The sequence below is a fragment of the Tachypleus tridentatus genome, chromosome 13 (assembly GCF_004210375.1).
Source record: "Tachypleus tridentatus isolate NWPU-2018 chromosome 13, ASM421037v1, whole genome shotgun sequence".
Taxonomy (NCBI): Eukaryota; Metazoa; Arthropoda; class Merostomata; order Xiphosura; family Limulidae; genus Tachypleus; species Tachypleus tridentatus.
The window spans coordinates 127,949,205-127,965,317 of record NC_134837.1 but is presented as its reverse complement, the minus strand read 5'-3'; the positions used below and the strand labels follow the sequence as shown (position 1 = coordinate 127,965,317).

General features: G+C 35.0%; 1 protein-coding gene across 1 annotated transcript in view; it reads left to right on the top strand.

Annotated features, from left to right (window-relative positions):
* The window catches only part of LOC143238498 (one cut domain family member 2-like), a 62,342-nt gene extending 58,396 nt beyond the window's left edge, over positions 1–3,946 (top strand). The window contains exon 2 of the mRNA XM_076478785.1: positions 3,130–3,946. Coding sequence (XP_076334900.1) covers positions 3,130–3,524 — 395 coding nt within the window. The 3' untranslated portion in view covers positions 3,525–3,946. The remainder of the gene's footprint in view (positions 1–3,129) is intronic.
* Positions 3,947–16,113: the final 12,167 nt, after the last annotated feature.

Here is a 16,113-nt window from a genome sequence, read left to right as displayed (position 1 = left end):
TAGATCATATACCAGTTGACCACAACTGAATGATACTTAGCGAAACTGTAAAACTGTACGTCAACAAATGAAACAGAGTAGGTGTCGCTACTTCTGCAATGGTGCAGCAAATACCCTATGCCAAAGGAATTGGTTTCCTAGCGCATATGAATATGCCAGTCAACTCAAGTTTCTTAAAGGAGTAACAACTGTCACCTGGTTCTTGCTTGGCCATTGACTATTTACTGAAGTTACTAGAAGCTGGCACATTTACCCTATTACTGCACGTGAGGTCTTCTACCATTGTTTAGTTGCTGTGGTAAAGCACTAATTTCAAAGCTGAAAAGTGGATACAAAAACCAGTATGTTGGTTAGAGACATCACCTGACTTGGACGAACAAAGAGAAAAAACTGATCTTATCTCTAATTAGACTACTATAACAGTGTGTACATGTATGTGTTTTTTCATGGTTGAACCACTCTGGGCTATTTACTATGCCCACTGAGGGGAATCGAAGCCCTGACTGTGGCACGGTAAATCAGTAGGCGTTTCTTTATTTCACCAGGAGACACATATATCAATGCTATGACTTAATTTATTTACGACGACTAACACGTGTTAAAACGAACAAATAATAGTGTGCTATTAATCCTTGCTCTTATTGTGACATGTATAAAATTAATAAAAAATACACTCCGCCAACTTAATCTTGGTGAAGTGTAACCATTGTCGTCCATGCTTTTCGATAAAACAATTAGCGTGTCAAAGTCGTCTGTTATTCGTCGCTTTGATAAAGAAAGGTAGTCCTTTCTTCTTCAGGGTCAGGCTTGGCATGGCCAGGTGGCTACGGCACTCGGCTCGTAAGCTGAGGGTCGCGGGTTCGAATTCCTGTTCCACCAAACATGCTTGCCCTTTTAGCCGTGGGGACGTTATAATGTTACGGTGAATCCCACTATTCGTTGGTAAAAGAGTAGCCTAAAAGTTGGCGGTGGGTGGTGATGACTAGCTGCCTTCCCTCTGGTCTTACACTGCTAAATTAAGGACAGTTAGCGCAGATAGCTCTCGTGTAGTTTTGCGAGAAATTTAAAACACCAAAACCAAAAATAAACTGAAGAACTAAGCAAATAACCAGCCAGTCCATCACCGTGTTTGTTGTATCCTTGTCTTTTATTTGGGTAATGAAAGTACTTGTCGGTACTGGATGTAAGAGACGCGGTGTGGTTAACGTATTGATATATGCCGTTTGTTGTTTTTTTTACTTTCACTCATGCGTATTCTTAGAACAGTACTCTTGATAAATAGATATTCGCGTACATGATACAAAAGGAACATGAACATTTTATGTTTAATATTGCAACATGTCTATTGTCGTATGGCCATATACAATTTTGTCACATTAATTAAATGTTCAGGCTTGAAAAGCGACAAATGCAGCAGGCATTCTTTATTCTCACAGTTGGTCGCCCACCTGTAATTTCTTCCTATAGCGCCCTCCTCTGTCGTCGTCGTAATGTTCCTGAAAAATAAGACTTTTCAAATGTAATTCACGAAAGTTCGATCAATAATGTTACTATCCACTGTAGCATATATACCAATATACATACAAACCAAAACAAAACATACGATATGAAGCAGTTAAATACTTTACTCATTTAACGCTCAACTATTGTAGGCCCGGCATAGCCAAGCGTGTTAAGGCGTGCGACTCGTAATCTGAGGTTCGCACCCCCGTCGCGCCAAACATGCTCGCCCTTTCAGCCTTGGGGGCGATATAATGTGACGGTCAATCTCACTATTCGTTGGTAAAAGAGTAGCCCAAGAGTTGGCGGTGGGCGGTGATGACTAGCTGCCTTTCCTCTAGTCTTACACTTCTAAATTAGGGACGGCTAGCACAGATAGCCCTGGAGTAGCTTTGTGCGAATTTAAAAAAACAATCAACTGTTGTTGTGACACTCATTGCTATTGTGCTGCTATCTATTGACAAATATATGCACTACAACCATTAGGAAGATATTGTGCTGTTTAAAAACAGTTATACGTGTAGATATAATAAGTACACAAAGGTTCTTAAATGGTCTATCGCGTAAAACGTTGCCCGCGTTTACCGTCAAAATTATTATTCGAATAATCAGAAAGTAAACAGCATTTCTTCTTTCAGCTTTCAGATATATTAGATAATTAACCGATTATTGCCATACAGCTCATCTAATTTCCTAGTTACTTCTTGCAATAACGTCAACTATTTCAGCCGTTTTGACTGGATTCTGTATCTACAGAATGACCTTCATTCAGGAGCTTGAAGATTAAGGATTTTTAAATCAATAGGTTCATAGCCAACTGGACTGTTGTCATTAACCTCACAGCTATAATATGTTGACTTCAAAGCTATAACTTATTGACCTCAAAGCTGCAATCTAATAATCAATGTTGATCATTGTTATATGTTACAATCTGAAATTAATTTTATTATAGTAACTTAACTATTATCTTTTCAAGTGTAAAGGTCAAATGACTATAATAAAATGAATTTCAGGCATCCTGCTTTACCGAATCTCCACTGTATAGAGAGTACAGATTTATTAATTTATTCCATGAGTAAATTAACCCTTGTTTTTAGTTTCTGAGAATTATATTTTTCTTTAAGCGAAAGCTTGTTACATTCTTTTGGCTGAAAATATCCACACGCGTTCATATGAGACTCCACTTGATGTATTTTATTTTTAATTTACTGCTTTTCTTTGTATACAAGTTTTCAGCAACGGCTGTAAGGAAAACGTATTTATCTTAGTGTGTTTTTTTTTATTTTGTACCGCCATGTTGGTGAGTGTCTGTACATCACCCGTTAACCAGAATTATAACTGTATACCTCTCTTTTATAAAACAGCAGTGTTTATAAAGAATGGGCACGTGATGTCCATCTCTCGATACAGAAGTGATTTTGGTTTGATTAAGGTGTCTTGGATGTTTAAGTCAGTTAGAGTTAAATATACACCCCCCTCCTGTTGACCGAATTAATAATTTAGCTCGCTTCTAAAAATTGTATAGAATATAATGTTGATTAAAATCGTTTCCGTTTTCTAACTAATATCATCTCAGGCATGTTTGTTGTGTGTTTTGTATTTCATTGTTTATATTTCATCTTTCCTTAGCCTGTAAGCGAAAGGAAGAAGCCCCTCTACAGAAGAACCACAGCCAACCTAAGAAGCCCCGTCTTGTCTTTACCGATCTCCAGCGGCGGACTTTACAAGCTATCTTCAAGGAGACCAAGCGACCTTCGAAAGAAATGCAAATTACCATAGGGCAACAACTAGGGCTTGATTTAACCACAGTAGGAAACTTCTTCATGAACGCCAGGCGGCGCTCTCAAGACAAATGGATTGAAGAAGAAAAGCCTCAACCACAAAATAACTCTGGGGTCAGCAGTATCAATGTGTCTTGTGTGACAGTCATCAGTAGCAGCGCCCCATCGCCACTGTCGCCTTCAACAAGCTCTGCTTCACCAACTCTTTCAACAGTCTCGGTCGGTAATTCAACAACTCCCTAATTATGCTCATTCATGCAGCGCCATCAAACGTCAACTGTTTACATCATGCAAGAAAACATTTTTTTGTGATACACAGAACAGTCTGAATGGAGACTGGTGATGTGATTGGTTATTACTTATTGCCTCTTGTTGATTTTTGACGAATAAAACCATGCACTTACGTTGTTAAGTTACAGCACTGACGTCACAAACAATACCCAATCAAAGCTCAACAGTATATAATCGTCTTTGTCGCGTCTTAACATTCCTGAAGTCATTGCACAATGAAGATAGATGTATACTTTTGTAGCTTATCTTTGTCGACTATTGGTCGTAAAGAATTGGCAATAATTTGTACATCAAAATAATCGCACCAATGGATTTAATACTTAAAAATTAGATTTCATAATATATAAATTGATATAATTATTTTATAAAAGTAGTTTACGCATTTTGTTACGCTGTTAAAGTGAATAACTTATCTTTTTTGTTATTGTTGTTTATAAAATTTGTTTCACAAAATCTCTATTAACTACAATATAATTCCCACTTTCCACAGGAAGGAAAAAATTACATTCCATTATTTGATCTCGTGATATCTGAAATAAGTAACATACGATTTTTTAATTATTTATATTTGTAAATATTTATTTAACTAGCTGGCTAGGTATTCAAGTTATCAAGTATCAAAGCATCCCACATACGGAGCAAAACATCGCATGACAGTTAGTTTCATTACGTGAGTACAGCATGCATGTTTATAGTTTTCTCTGTAGTTTACAAGATTTCGTTATCTGTTTGCATTGAAAAAAGTCATCTCAAGTTAACTTGTGCGTGATAAAAGGATCCTCAGTTATAAAGCGTTTAATACTCAGAAATTCCAGTTAAATCAGCGAGTGTCGTATTATAGGCATACTGAGGAGGCTTTTGGTCAGTATTTGACCTATTCTGATTAACTTACGACCACTAAAGTCAGAAGCAGTCAAAATAATATTAGAGATACCGTGGTATCGATATAACTTGCACGTTTGTAGTGAGTAGTAACTGTGGCGATTTTAGCACTATTACATTGTTTAGTGATAAGTACGTCATTTGTTCAATACAAGAGTTAAGGTATAGAAATATACTTCTTCTTCTGTATATATATACATGTATAGTTAAGTAAAAACAAATTTACTTTAGTTTCAACAGGTTACTCTTGAAGAAAGAAGTACACGAACTCTAATCTGACACTAGTTGAATGTCAAGTTTGCAATACGATTAAGCCTTATTAAAATACAAAAATTTCTCTCCCACGTAGTTTTTATTAGTGTCAAAAGGGTTAAGGTGAATCATTTTTCCGCTCATAAAGTATGAGCTCGCCGATTAATTTTGTCTTTTTTTCTTCTATTTCTAGTTTTTTACTCGTGTTGAGTTTTACGTTTAATATAGTTTTATATTATATTTAACTATAGGGTACATTCTTTTCTATGCCAGACACAGTTATTTAAAATGTGTGTGTACTGATAGATTAAATATGTATAAGTATGTTCCGTTTCCCCATAATCAGTGTATGTATGTGTGTGTATGTTCTTATAGCAAATCCACATCGGGCTATCTGCTGAGCCCAACGAGGGGAATCGAACCCTCGATTTCATCTCTGTAATCAAGGTCTGTTTTTAAAACGTCCCTCAGGAGCCAAGTGGAGTCTTAGTTGAATATTAGAAGTAAGTTCAATCCGAAAACTCCCAAAGAGGGTGGATTTGGACGTATTTTTTCGAGACAAGTATTCCTTTCTTAGATAATATTTTTTTACCTGCAATACACTGGTCCACTGGTCTTCATACTAGCTAGTACTAAGGTCTACACACTGGTAGTAAATACTGTATATTAATAAAGCCACATTCTTAACATCATCAATTAAGCAATGGCCAATCATTTGTGCTTCTGCTATCATCTTTTTAAGTTTAGCTTTCAACTGAAATACAAACGATTTCACCTATAATTCGGTAAGGAAGGTCGAAGTATCACGATAGTTAGCAGTAGAATAAGCAGACAGGAACACTTTGAAAGCAGCTACAGAAACCTAAGTGTTAGTTGGAAACTTTCACACTCTTGTGCTTGGTCGTTAAGCTCGTGGTGCGCTGAAGAATTTCAGCCACTTTACCACTTTTACCTTTTTCACATCACTAAAAGAGTGAGGGAATGCTTTCTTTGTAGCCCATAAAAATGTCCAAAAATGTTCCAATACAAATTAAAAATAATCGGATTGGGTAGGGTTTTTTTTCCAACAAATTGTTCCCCACTGACTCGTGAGGGGCCTGTTAAAAATTGTTATTATAGTGTAAAACATATGAGTAAAGTAAGTTATTACTTAAATGTACGAATACGTCATTTGGGAACCATCAACGTCACTGTCAGAAAGATGATAAAATTTCGAGTTCGTAGCTCTTCGGTGAATCTGTAAATTTATCACGAAGTGTAAATTAGTTTTTAAGTTTTCTCTGTTTTATTTTTCCTCGTGCTATAGCGATGCCTTAATTTGAGAGCGAATGTGTTCGTCGTTAAATATGTTACAGTACAGTGTGTGCATCTAAGGTTTTTAGAATTATAATGCGCAATTAAAACTGGACGCATTTTATTCTAGTTTAACACGTAAAGGTTACATTATTGTAAAATGTAAATTTCTTGGTACAAACCTTTAAATTTAATTTTTTGTTTATAACTGGCTCTTCGTGTAAACGGTTACTCTTATGTTCTTACACTTTCCAGTTGTAGGCTTAAATTCCAAACTTCAACTTTTCCTGCATCACGACATATTCTTTCCTTTACAAACGCTGATAATAATGATACTTTATCCAAGATTTGGTATTTTAAACCTGTAATACACCTTATGCGGTCCATGAGCTAAATGGTAAGATCAGACTATTAGGCTCAGGTGCGGCCATTCATAATTTATAGCTAATGACCAAAGGAAGACAGGTAGGTGGTCAGTCAGAACCGCTCATCGCCTATAGGCTACTCTTAACGAAATAATGTTATTGGCCGTCTTAGTTATAATATTCCTGCAGCTGAAAATGCAAAGCTTGCTCAGCTCAGACATTGGATCTTCCGATCCGCAGTCTGGCACCTACTACCGGATTACGTCCGGAATTTCTCTGAGACGTTTGTACTTGAAACAAAATGAATGTATATGTGCATAATCGCTTACTACGAAACACTATAATATGAAGTAGTTTAAAAATAGTTTAATAAAATCAGTCATTACCTTGATTTTAAAAATCACTTTATCATGGATTAAGAACAAAAAGGGGTTAAATTACATCTCACTGGTTAACACTTACTGACATAAAGCAGTGGGCTTAATAAAGAAAAACAAAAACATATACAGAGGCCAGCAACTTGCTTAATCTTTGGTATTACTGTGTGAAAAATAACGTGTAAGTTAATAAAATATTTTACGTGCTCTAACAGAGGGATGGCCGAGCGCGTAAGGCGTGCGACTCGTAATCCGAGGGTCGCGGGCCCGCGTCGCGCTAAACATGCTCGCCCTCCCAGCCGTGGGGGTGTATAATGTGACGGTCAATCCCACTATTCGTTGGTAAAAGAGTAGCCCAAGAGTTGGCGGTGGGTGGTGATGACTATTTGCCTTCCCTCTAGTCTTACACTGCTAAATTAGGGACGGCTAGCACAGATAGCCCTCGAGTAGCTTTGTGCGAAATTCAAAAAACAAAACAAAAACAAACAAACTAACAGAGGGTTTACTGTGATGGTATTGGGTTAGGCTAACTTACACATACATACATTTAAAACACACTTGTGGCATTCTTTTCAATTAGTGTTAGCAAACGTTGACTGTGTTTATAAAACTAACGCATATTTCTAAAGAAAGCATACAATTAGTTTAGTATTATAATAAAGCAGACGTTTATCGAAAAAGAGCAATAAGTCTACACAAACAATATAACTTTTTTTGTGACATATGATTAATAAATGACATTTCAAAGTTCAAATACATTGGCCTGGCATAACAAGGTGGGTTAAGGCGTTCAACTTGTAATTTAAGGGTTACAGGTTCGAATCCCGGTCGCACCAAACATGCTCGCCTTTTCAGCCATGGGGGAGTTATAATGTGACGGTCGATCTCACTATTCATTGGTAAAAGAGTAGCCCAAGAGTTGGTGGTGGGTTGTGATGACTTACACTGCTAAATTATGGAAGGCTAGCGCAGATAGCCCTCGTGTAGCTTTGCGCGAAATTCAAAAACAAACAAACAAATCAAATATATTTGTGGTGATTATAGTAACTTAGACTGTTCTACTATCAACTGTTTAGTGGTTCATATTTGATCCAATTGAGTTTATCAGCTGAGTCCATAGGTTTCGGAATTTGTGGGATAATGTTAGACATTTAAAAATGTATACATTATTTTTACAATTTATTGAAAATACTGGTGACTTGTAGCTTTTCGTTAGTGTCCGTGACTGTTCAAAACGTCAGTGAGCTGACTGTTAACATTAATGTCGTCACCGTACTTATTAGGGGGCGCATCTCATCATAGTAGTCGATACAATACGTATCTAGATATAGAAGTTTTACGAACGATTTGTTACACAGTTTGACAATCTTGTCTGTAATTTATTATCTATATTGCTAACATTGTCTTATTTACGTATTTCACACATTACATTGAATTTTGAATTCTCAGGTTTGATCAACTAAATAGCAGATGTAAAGAAAAGTTTGTTTTTGAACAGTTAATATCTGCCTATCTAATTTATGTTACGTTGCATGTAACGTTGTTGATGAAAGAAAGGAAGACAACACGTAGTACTCAATACTCATTTTTGTTTATTGAACCGTTTATTTTGGAAAAAATATATGATTAGAAATTTATTTTTTTTTGTACAAAATACATAATATATACTAGAAGGTTACCAAATTTCGTGAAAATACATGAAATCGTATCGTATCGGAATATGTATCGACGCCATCGTATCACTGTATCACCAAACCTTTAATAGATATAGTGGATGTATATATGTTTGGTTTCCAAGGTTTCGGATCAGATAGCCCTCGTATACCTTTGCGTGAAATTCAAAACAAAGAAATAAACAATCCAAAGCTTCGACTAAGTGGTTATCACCCTGGCGATAGAAACATCCAACCTTCACAGAATAGTCGCACAGTCTTATTCACGTGATACGTAACCAGTTCGAAAGCTGCTATATATTTTTATAAACTAGTCAGTGTTTTATGCCAATCCCAAAACCTTGTTTTCACAATTCCTAGTCATGACCATTCTTAAAGCAATATATTTGTATGTTCCTGTGTGTTTTCATTCAAATTGTCTGTTGTCACTGTGTTGTAAAAAAAAAAAAAAACGTTTACGACTACGGCGACACGTGTGTCTTCTTTAGGAACTTCAAAGATACTGTTAATGCTGTATTACAACTTGTTAAATATTATAATGTACAGTATACTTGGACCTTCTTTGTGTAACGTGCTATCATTGTAAATGTGCAACGAGTTTAATAAACTCAAAAATGTTTCTTTATGGAAACTCTGATCTCACTAACCGATAAACAAATACTCAGTGACACAGTATATATATATGATAAATTTAGACTGTTTGACACAAAGGTGTTTCTTTATGGGAACTTTGATCCCACTAACCGACAAACCAACAATCGGTGACACAGTATTTTAATATATAATAAATTATGATTGTTTGACACAGATATGCTTAAAACTGTATATATATTTTTCTAACTTAAGACTATTAACTTAGTCGACAATCTTCATCGTTATGTTGTCTTAACACAGTTAAGTTCCACATGTTAGGTGTGGTAAAACTGGAATATCTGTTATGGTGAAATAGAACTGTCTTACAGTTTTTCTTGGTATGGATTTCTAAGTCCTAAGTTAGTTTAACAGGACTATTCTGTTATTGGAGGAGAACCAGTTACTAAATTAACCCATCGTAAAATTGAAGGTTATCTCCATGAGCTGTTTCAGTTTCTAATTCAAGTGTTACGCTCCAAGCTGTCTGTCCATGACGTCACACCCTTAGTTCCGTGAGAGACGCTCATATAAAAATCTCAGTTTCAGTCATTTCATCTCATTTCTAAGCGGAGACAAATCGTCATAGAAAATGAGAAAGAGCAGTCTATAAGTTCATAATTAAATAATGCAAAGTAAACATCTTCATTCGAAGTGTTTGAAAAAGAAACTGTGTCCCTTCACTTTCATCTCGTAGTTTTTAATAATTCCTCTTTTCCTACACATATTATACGTATCTCATAACTCCTGTCAACGTAAACTAAAATTTACTTTATACCACATTATCTTTGCTGGGGTTACTTGGTATCGGTTTTCTTGTACGTCAAACAAAAATGTCTCAACGTTGACGCGTATGAGTATTAGTCTCTGCAGAAAATACTTGTTCAAATAATACAGACTTACTAGATTAGCTGTCCACTATCACAGTGTTCTATCAGCCTCGTTTTGATTTTTTATCCCTACACTATTGTAATGATACTTAACACTCCTACGAAAAGACGTTTCTAGTCCTGATTTCTCCAAGCCCGTTCCCCTGGCTGTGGTTTCGCTAGATAGTAGATAGGGACAGTGGGAATCTCGTTAATCCATTCATTAATGAATTTAAATGGCAATTTCATTTAAATACAAAATTATTAGCCTAATATTAATAACCTTTCAAGTTGCTCTGGGGCCTATTAGGCCCCACTTTTCGTAGGAGTGTTAAGTTTGTAGTACTCCCTGAGAGAGTAGGCGGAGCGATGTGCTTTATAATTCCTGTTGTCAGTACATGCTTTATACTGGTCATTATGCAAGTTAAATACTAAACTATGAATCACGTGTGTTCTCTGTACTGTGGTTATGCCAGGCACCCAGTGTGTTCAGCTAGTTGACAAATCAAAAAAAAAAATTCTAGTGAAATTTATGTTATGAGGTCACCAAAGAAATAAACGTTAGCATATTGACTGTCGAATTTGTGGTTTCTTTTATCTTAATGCATCTGATACACCGAAACAATCAGTCTCCACAGTTTTGTTTGAACAACGTTTTCAACATCAGTACCTCACCTTATGTTAAACCGTCTTTGTGAGCTGTGGAAATTACTCTGAGTTCTTAAAAAGTGTTTTGTGAACATCGGTTGAAACTAGAGTTCAGATGGTAAAGCACTCACTAGAAGTGCTGCATATACCATCTTCAGTCCCAAAACATATAAATATTACACTAACTTTGGCTTCATTACTCAAGTTTCCAACAATATATATTATACTACTATACTCTCTTCGGAGAGCAACCTTTGACCACATCGATCCAGTATTAAACTAAATATAGTATTTTTATGTATTTCAGTGTACTTATCTAATTTGGTTGTAACTTACTTTACGAAATTCAAGTATCGGATATATAATAGCAAATAAATAAATAGAGTTTAATGACCAAGTTTAACATTATCGACAATCAGTTTTCGAATGATGTTTCTTTTAATTATCCTTTGCTGGATGAGCGGTAAGTTTACACAGTTACAATTGTAAGATCCGAGGTTCGGTTCTCTGAGATGGACGGAGTGTATATTTACGCTAAAATAAGTTATTTTAATTAACTGAATACATGAACTCAGGAACATTATACAAATAATTATGAGTGTACTTTATCTTATTGTGGTCTATGGATTTACAAGGCTGAAATCAGGGGTTCAATTCCCGTCGGTGGACTCAGCAGACAGCCCGATATGGACTTGCTATAAGAAAACACACACACTTTATTGTTGATAAGCTACATATTATTTTACTGATGCTTTAGTGAATTATTGAACTGTTTATATCGAAAATTCCAAAAACAACCACTAGACGTTCCTGATAGTGTGCGGGCGTTGTCCAAACTGGAGAAACTTCATTCTAATTAATCATACTTGTCACAAGTGATAAAAAAATTACAAAAATTAAGTATGACTAGCTGATTACCTGTGGCGCCAGTGCACTAGATCCGCGTGTGACGTATTCATGACGTCATATCTGCAACCTGAGAATGAAAAAAATAAAGTTCTTCTTGGCGAGAAACGAAGACGGAAAATCGTAACCCCTATTGCAAACCTACATCACACTATAATGTGGAATTCTTGTCAGTTGCATGAATTCAGGTCTGAATAAAAGTATTTAAACTGAATAGTGATTTACAGTCTTCCAGTAGTAAATAATCACAGGCTTATAAAATCGACTCAGTACTTATTGGCTACTTAGGTACGATTTTTGTGTGGTTTTTATGTATTCATCCACACCTTGTTTGGTTTTTTTACTTTCTACCATCTCTACACCACAATTAATGTTTTACACATTTTTGTCACTTTTTCCCTTCTTTTTTTGTAAAAGCAATTACATTGAAGTGTCATTTCTGTCATTCAATGACAATGCATATATTGTTGATATCATATTAATTTTGACAGTTTCTATAATTTTGGATTACCTTGGAGGTTAGTGAAACAAAAAGGTTTACTCCAGAGCAGTAAAAGTACACCAGAGCACTGGACCAACGTTAAGGCTATATTTACATAAACCACACTTTCCAGCTTTACCCAACTCACTACATATACACATAATCGACTCTTCCACATACATATGTCATTTAATATGGATGACATCATACAGATCCCAGTTCAGGAAGCACTATACTATGAAAACACATACAGCTGCCAGACTCAGCCACAATGAAAATTTGAAGGAAAGTAGACTGCTATATAACGCATTGTTTTGATGAGTAAGAAGCACGTGTTTTTAATCTCAGACGACAGTAACGTGTTCACAGATCTGTAAGTTGAATAAACATTTGATGTTCTTGATACTAATCTAGATCAGTCTTTGGCAGATATGTTTGTGCAATGAATAGTTTCAAACAGCTGCTATATAAGAAAGTTTTGCTGCCATCTAGCGATCAAATATAAAACTATTATTTCTAACACATGGACAAAATAAATGCTTACAAACTGAACTCGCTGTTAAGCAATTTTTTTTATTAATTACCCCTACAAAAATACGTGTAGTAGATAAACAGATTAATGTTAATGTTATAAAAGCTGTGAAACACTCGATAGTGACAATTAATTGCTCAAATAATGTTTTAACTCAGCTTAGGCAGTTATTTGTAAGCATCATAGTGTAATAGATTGAATCCGACGGCCAGTGTTATCTCGGTTCATCCATAAATACAATGCACCGCCATATTTAGTGACAAGATATTAGTATTAAAACTTGTATACTTTTTAACATCACAGTCTTTATCTAATCCCTTAGGAATTTTGGATAGCTAGAGGAATGTATAATAATAATAAATAATATTTGAAACACACTATTTTCGCCATATTCATTGCTAACGACGCATTTCGCTCAATCCACAGCTCATCAGACTGGCTGAAACACAACAATCAGGGTAATGGTTAAAATAAATGGCTTTTGTAGTGTTTCAACACTAGTGTATTTGTTTGAGAGTCCTTATGTTTTTAGACATCTGTTGTCAACGCTGTTAATGAGCTGATTTTATTAGAGAACAGTTTTCAGTATTTTGAGAGATCTTACTTTATTAGAAGGTTGACAAAACGTACTTTATCAAGTTCCATTAAAGGAAATGAATAGATCAAAGCTACTTACGTAATAATTGAAGTTTCACAATGTAGACTACACGTTCAGTAAGCTATTAATAGGCTTACTGTTGTCTATAATTGTTGCTCAGTTTGTGTTTCAAGAATACTCCGACTTGATTTCAATTTGGTGTTACAAATTGTTGTTACATAAGTTGGATCCTGAAAGCAATGACGAAAATTAACCTCACTGTTACAAACTGTTGTTACATAAGGTTGATACTGAATGTAATAACTAGAATTAACCTCACTGTTACAAACTGGTGTTACGTAAGATTGGTCCTAAAAGTAACTACAAGAATTAACCTCACTATTAACCAGTCTTAAGATAAGGTTAACACTACTGTAAAGTTTCAATGCTAACTTTAAGAAGAGCTGAGATACAACTGTAGACATGACAGGGTCAGGTTCAAACTGACATCTAGCTTGCAACTTACTAATTCAACTGCTAATTGTGGCTGTTGATGTGTTCCAAAAACTCTTTCAATAGTGTGTTTCGTTTGTGGATTTGCGTTTGTATTTGGTGTAGTTTGTCTCTGTTTCGATATGACAAGTGTAAAGATTCGTTCTTTGTGTGTAGTGCTATACGTTTCTTGTTGTTGAGCTTGGCTTTGACAGTGTTTTTTATTTAGATTTGCCAGAGGGAAGAGGGGACTCGAGGGACAACCGCTGTTGCTCAGAAGCTATCGCTACTCTCCATTCCCCTGGAATGGAAGTGAGGGACTAAGCGCGGGAAGGTTTGGGAACATGGAAAGTTTTTACTTCTACCCAATCGCCATTATATGAACTTATGGTTCTTCGGGTGGGTGGGAGATCTAAACATCCAATGCCTAGAGACTTAGCCGTGGGGATGAGTACCCCACTTTCACTGATCAGTACCCGATTAAGTTTGAGTGCTATCAGAGCGTCATAAAGAAGAAACGAATAACAAGCGTAAAAGTCTGTAAATTGTCTTTAGCTGGCTAGTCGAACAGGAGTTTCTTCTGAAATATTCATCGTCGCTGGGGGTGTAGTGACGAAGGAGTCGATCCGCTGGTCATAGTAATAAATGATTTTATAATTATTGTTAATTTTAGATGCATAATTATACACGTATTGTATATCTTAAATGATTCGTAATACCTAACTTGAACTAATCTCTATATTTGACAAAATTCAAACAACTTTAATTCACTAATAACTTTATTTGATTGTTAACGAAAATACATGTTTCTCCCCTTGAATATGACAAGTAACATGTTTATTTAAAGATATATAACACAGTTAAATAATAAATAAATATTCATTATATTTATTTACAGATGAATAACACAGGTGTAATAATTACCCTGTCTATTTACAGATGAATAATACAGATAAATAACAAAAGTAAACATATATGAACGTTTTAGAATCAGAATAGTTCTTTTAAAAGTTTTAAAAGTTTATAAGAAACATAGCTATAGTATATGGAAGACATTATAAAGGTCTTTGGAATGAGTAAAGGAGAGATAAAAAAACAAAAACTTTTAACTTATTATATAGATTTCCTTCTCTCTTAAACCTGAAATTATGTTTAAGACTTCCCTTTAATAACGATGTTTTCATTTTTAAAAACCGGGTTGTTTATACGTATTAAATGCCAAGCGGTGTTTAAAACGAAACAACACTCTTCAATGTGAGAATCCATAAACATCGGGAGATTTAATTTACAATCGGAAACAAGAAATTACGTATTAATAGCGATTTTTTAAACTTATCATTTCAACAAAGAACTATTAATTAATTTATTAATTAAAGGAATTTCCCCGTGAAACAAAGCAGCAAGTTCATACAAACTAAATAATTTTAATATCTGCTCTATTTTAGGTTTGTTTCTCTATGTAGTTTTCAAACTCTTAAAACTGAATTGTTAGTAATAGATGTCTCTCTTGTTTTTTATTTGTCTTATGGTTTGGTTTACATTGTTTTGAATTTCGCGCAAAGCTACACAAGGGCTATCTACGCTAGCCGTCCCTAATTTAGTAGTGTAAGACTAGAGATTACGAGTCGAGTGCCTTAACCACCTGACCATATCTGGCCATTTAGCGTTTGAAAATGGCGGCGTATTTTTTAAACCAACGTTATTTACGATAAAGTAATCGTTCAAAGTTATAACTATCAACTGGCCTACTTTGAAAATAATTGTAGTTTGAACTGTATGATAAATATACAATTTAAGTTGTTTCTATGGAATCAAAATGTAAGAAATCTTACACGAACAGCGTATTTCGTTCCTTAGTTATTGGTCTTGAAGATAAGAATGAAAATAGAAGGAAATACCGCCAGTTTTTAATAACATAATTACTTCTTCAAGTATATGGGGTTTCCCTCGGAGTAAAATCATGTTGTGAGTTAAGGTCTCCGACACGATTTCGAAAATGTTTTGTAGCCTCGTAAGCACGTAAGAATTTATTATATTTTAATTTCTTAGTTTTCGGAGAACTGTTAAGTCTTCATTTTCAGTAATAATTCGTTACCATCATTTTATAAGCACGTGTTTATATATATATTCCGAGCTGTATACAAAATGTAAGTGTTATAATAGTTTTGTTTCACACTCAACAAATCGAAATCTTCCAACGCTTCTAGTAACATACGATTTCTGAATGTATCCATTCAATATTGTTATTTTTATTGTCATAAACTCAACGCAAACCAACAACAACAACAAATATCCTTGTTTCGAAACAGGGAACCGAACGTTTGATAAATTGTTTACAAATGGAGTTTTCATGTCACGTGCAATACTTACGATAACAACCAAAATATTTATTTTGTAATATCAATTTTACGGTTGCAGACTTACTGGAACCGGTTTCGTTACAACCGTTTTGCTTTCCTCCCTCTGTCTGCGCAATTTCTGTGTTTCTAATGTAGCTGTAGTTTAGGACTCGCGCCTCATTTGCCAAAAACAGAACATTTTATGTGTAGTATATCACATGTTTT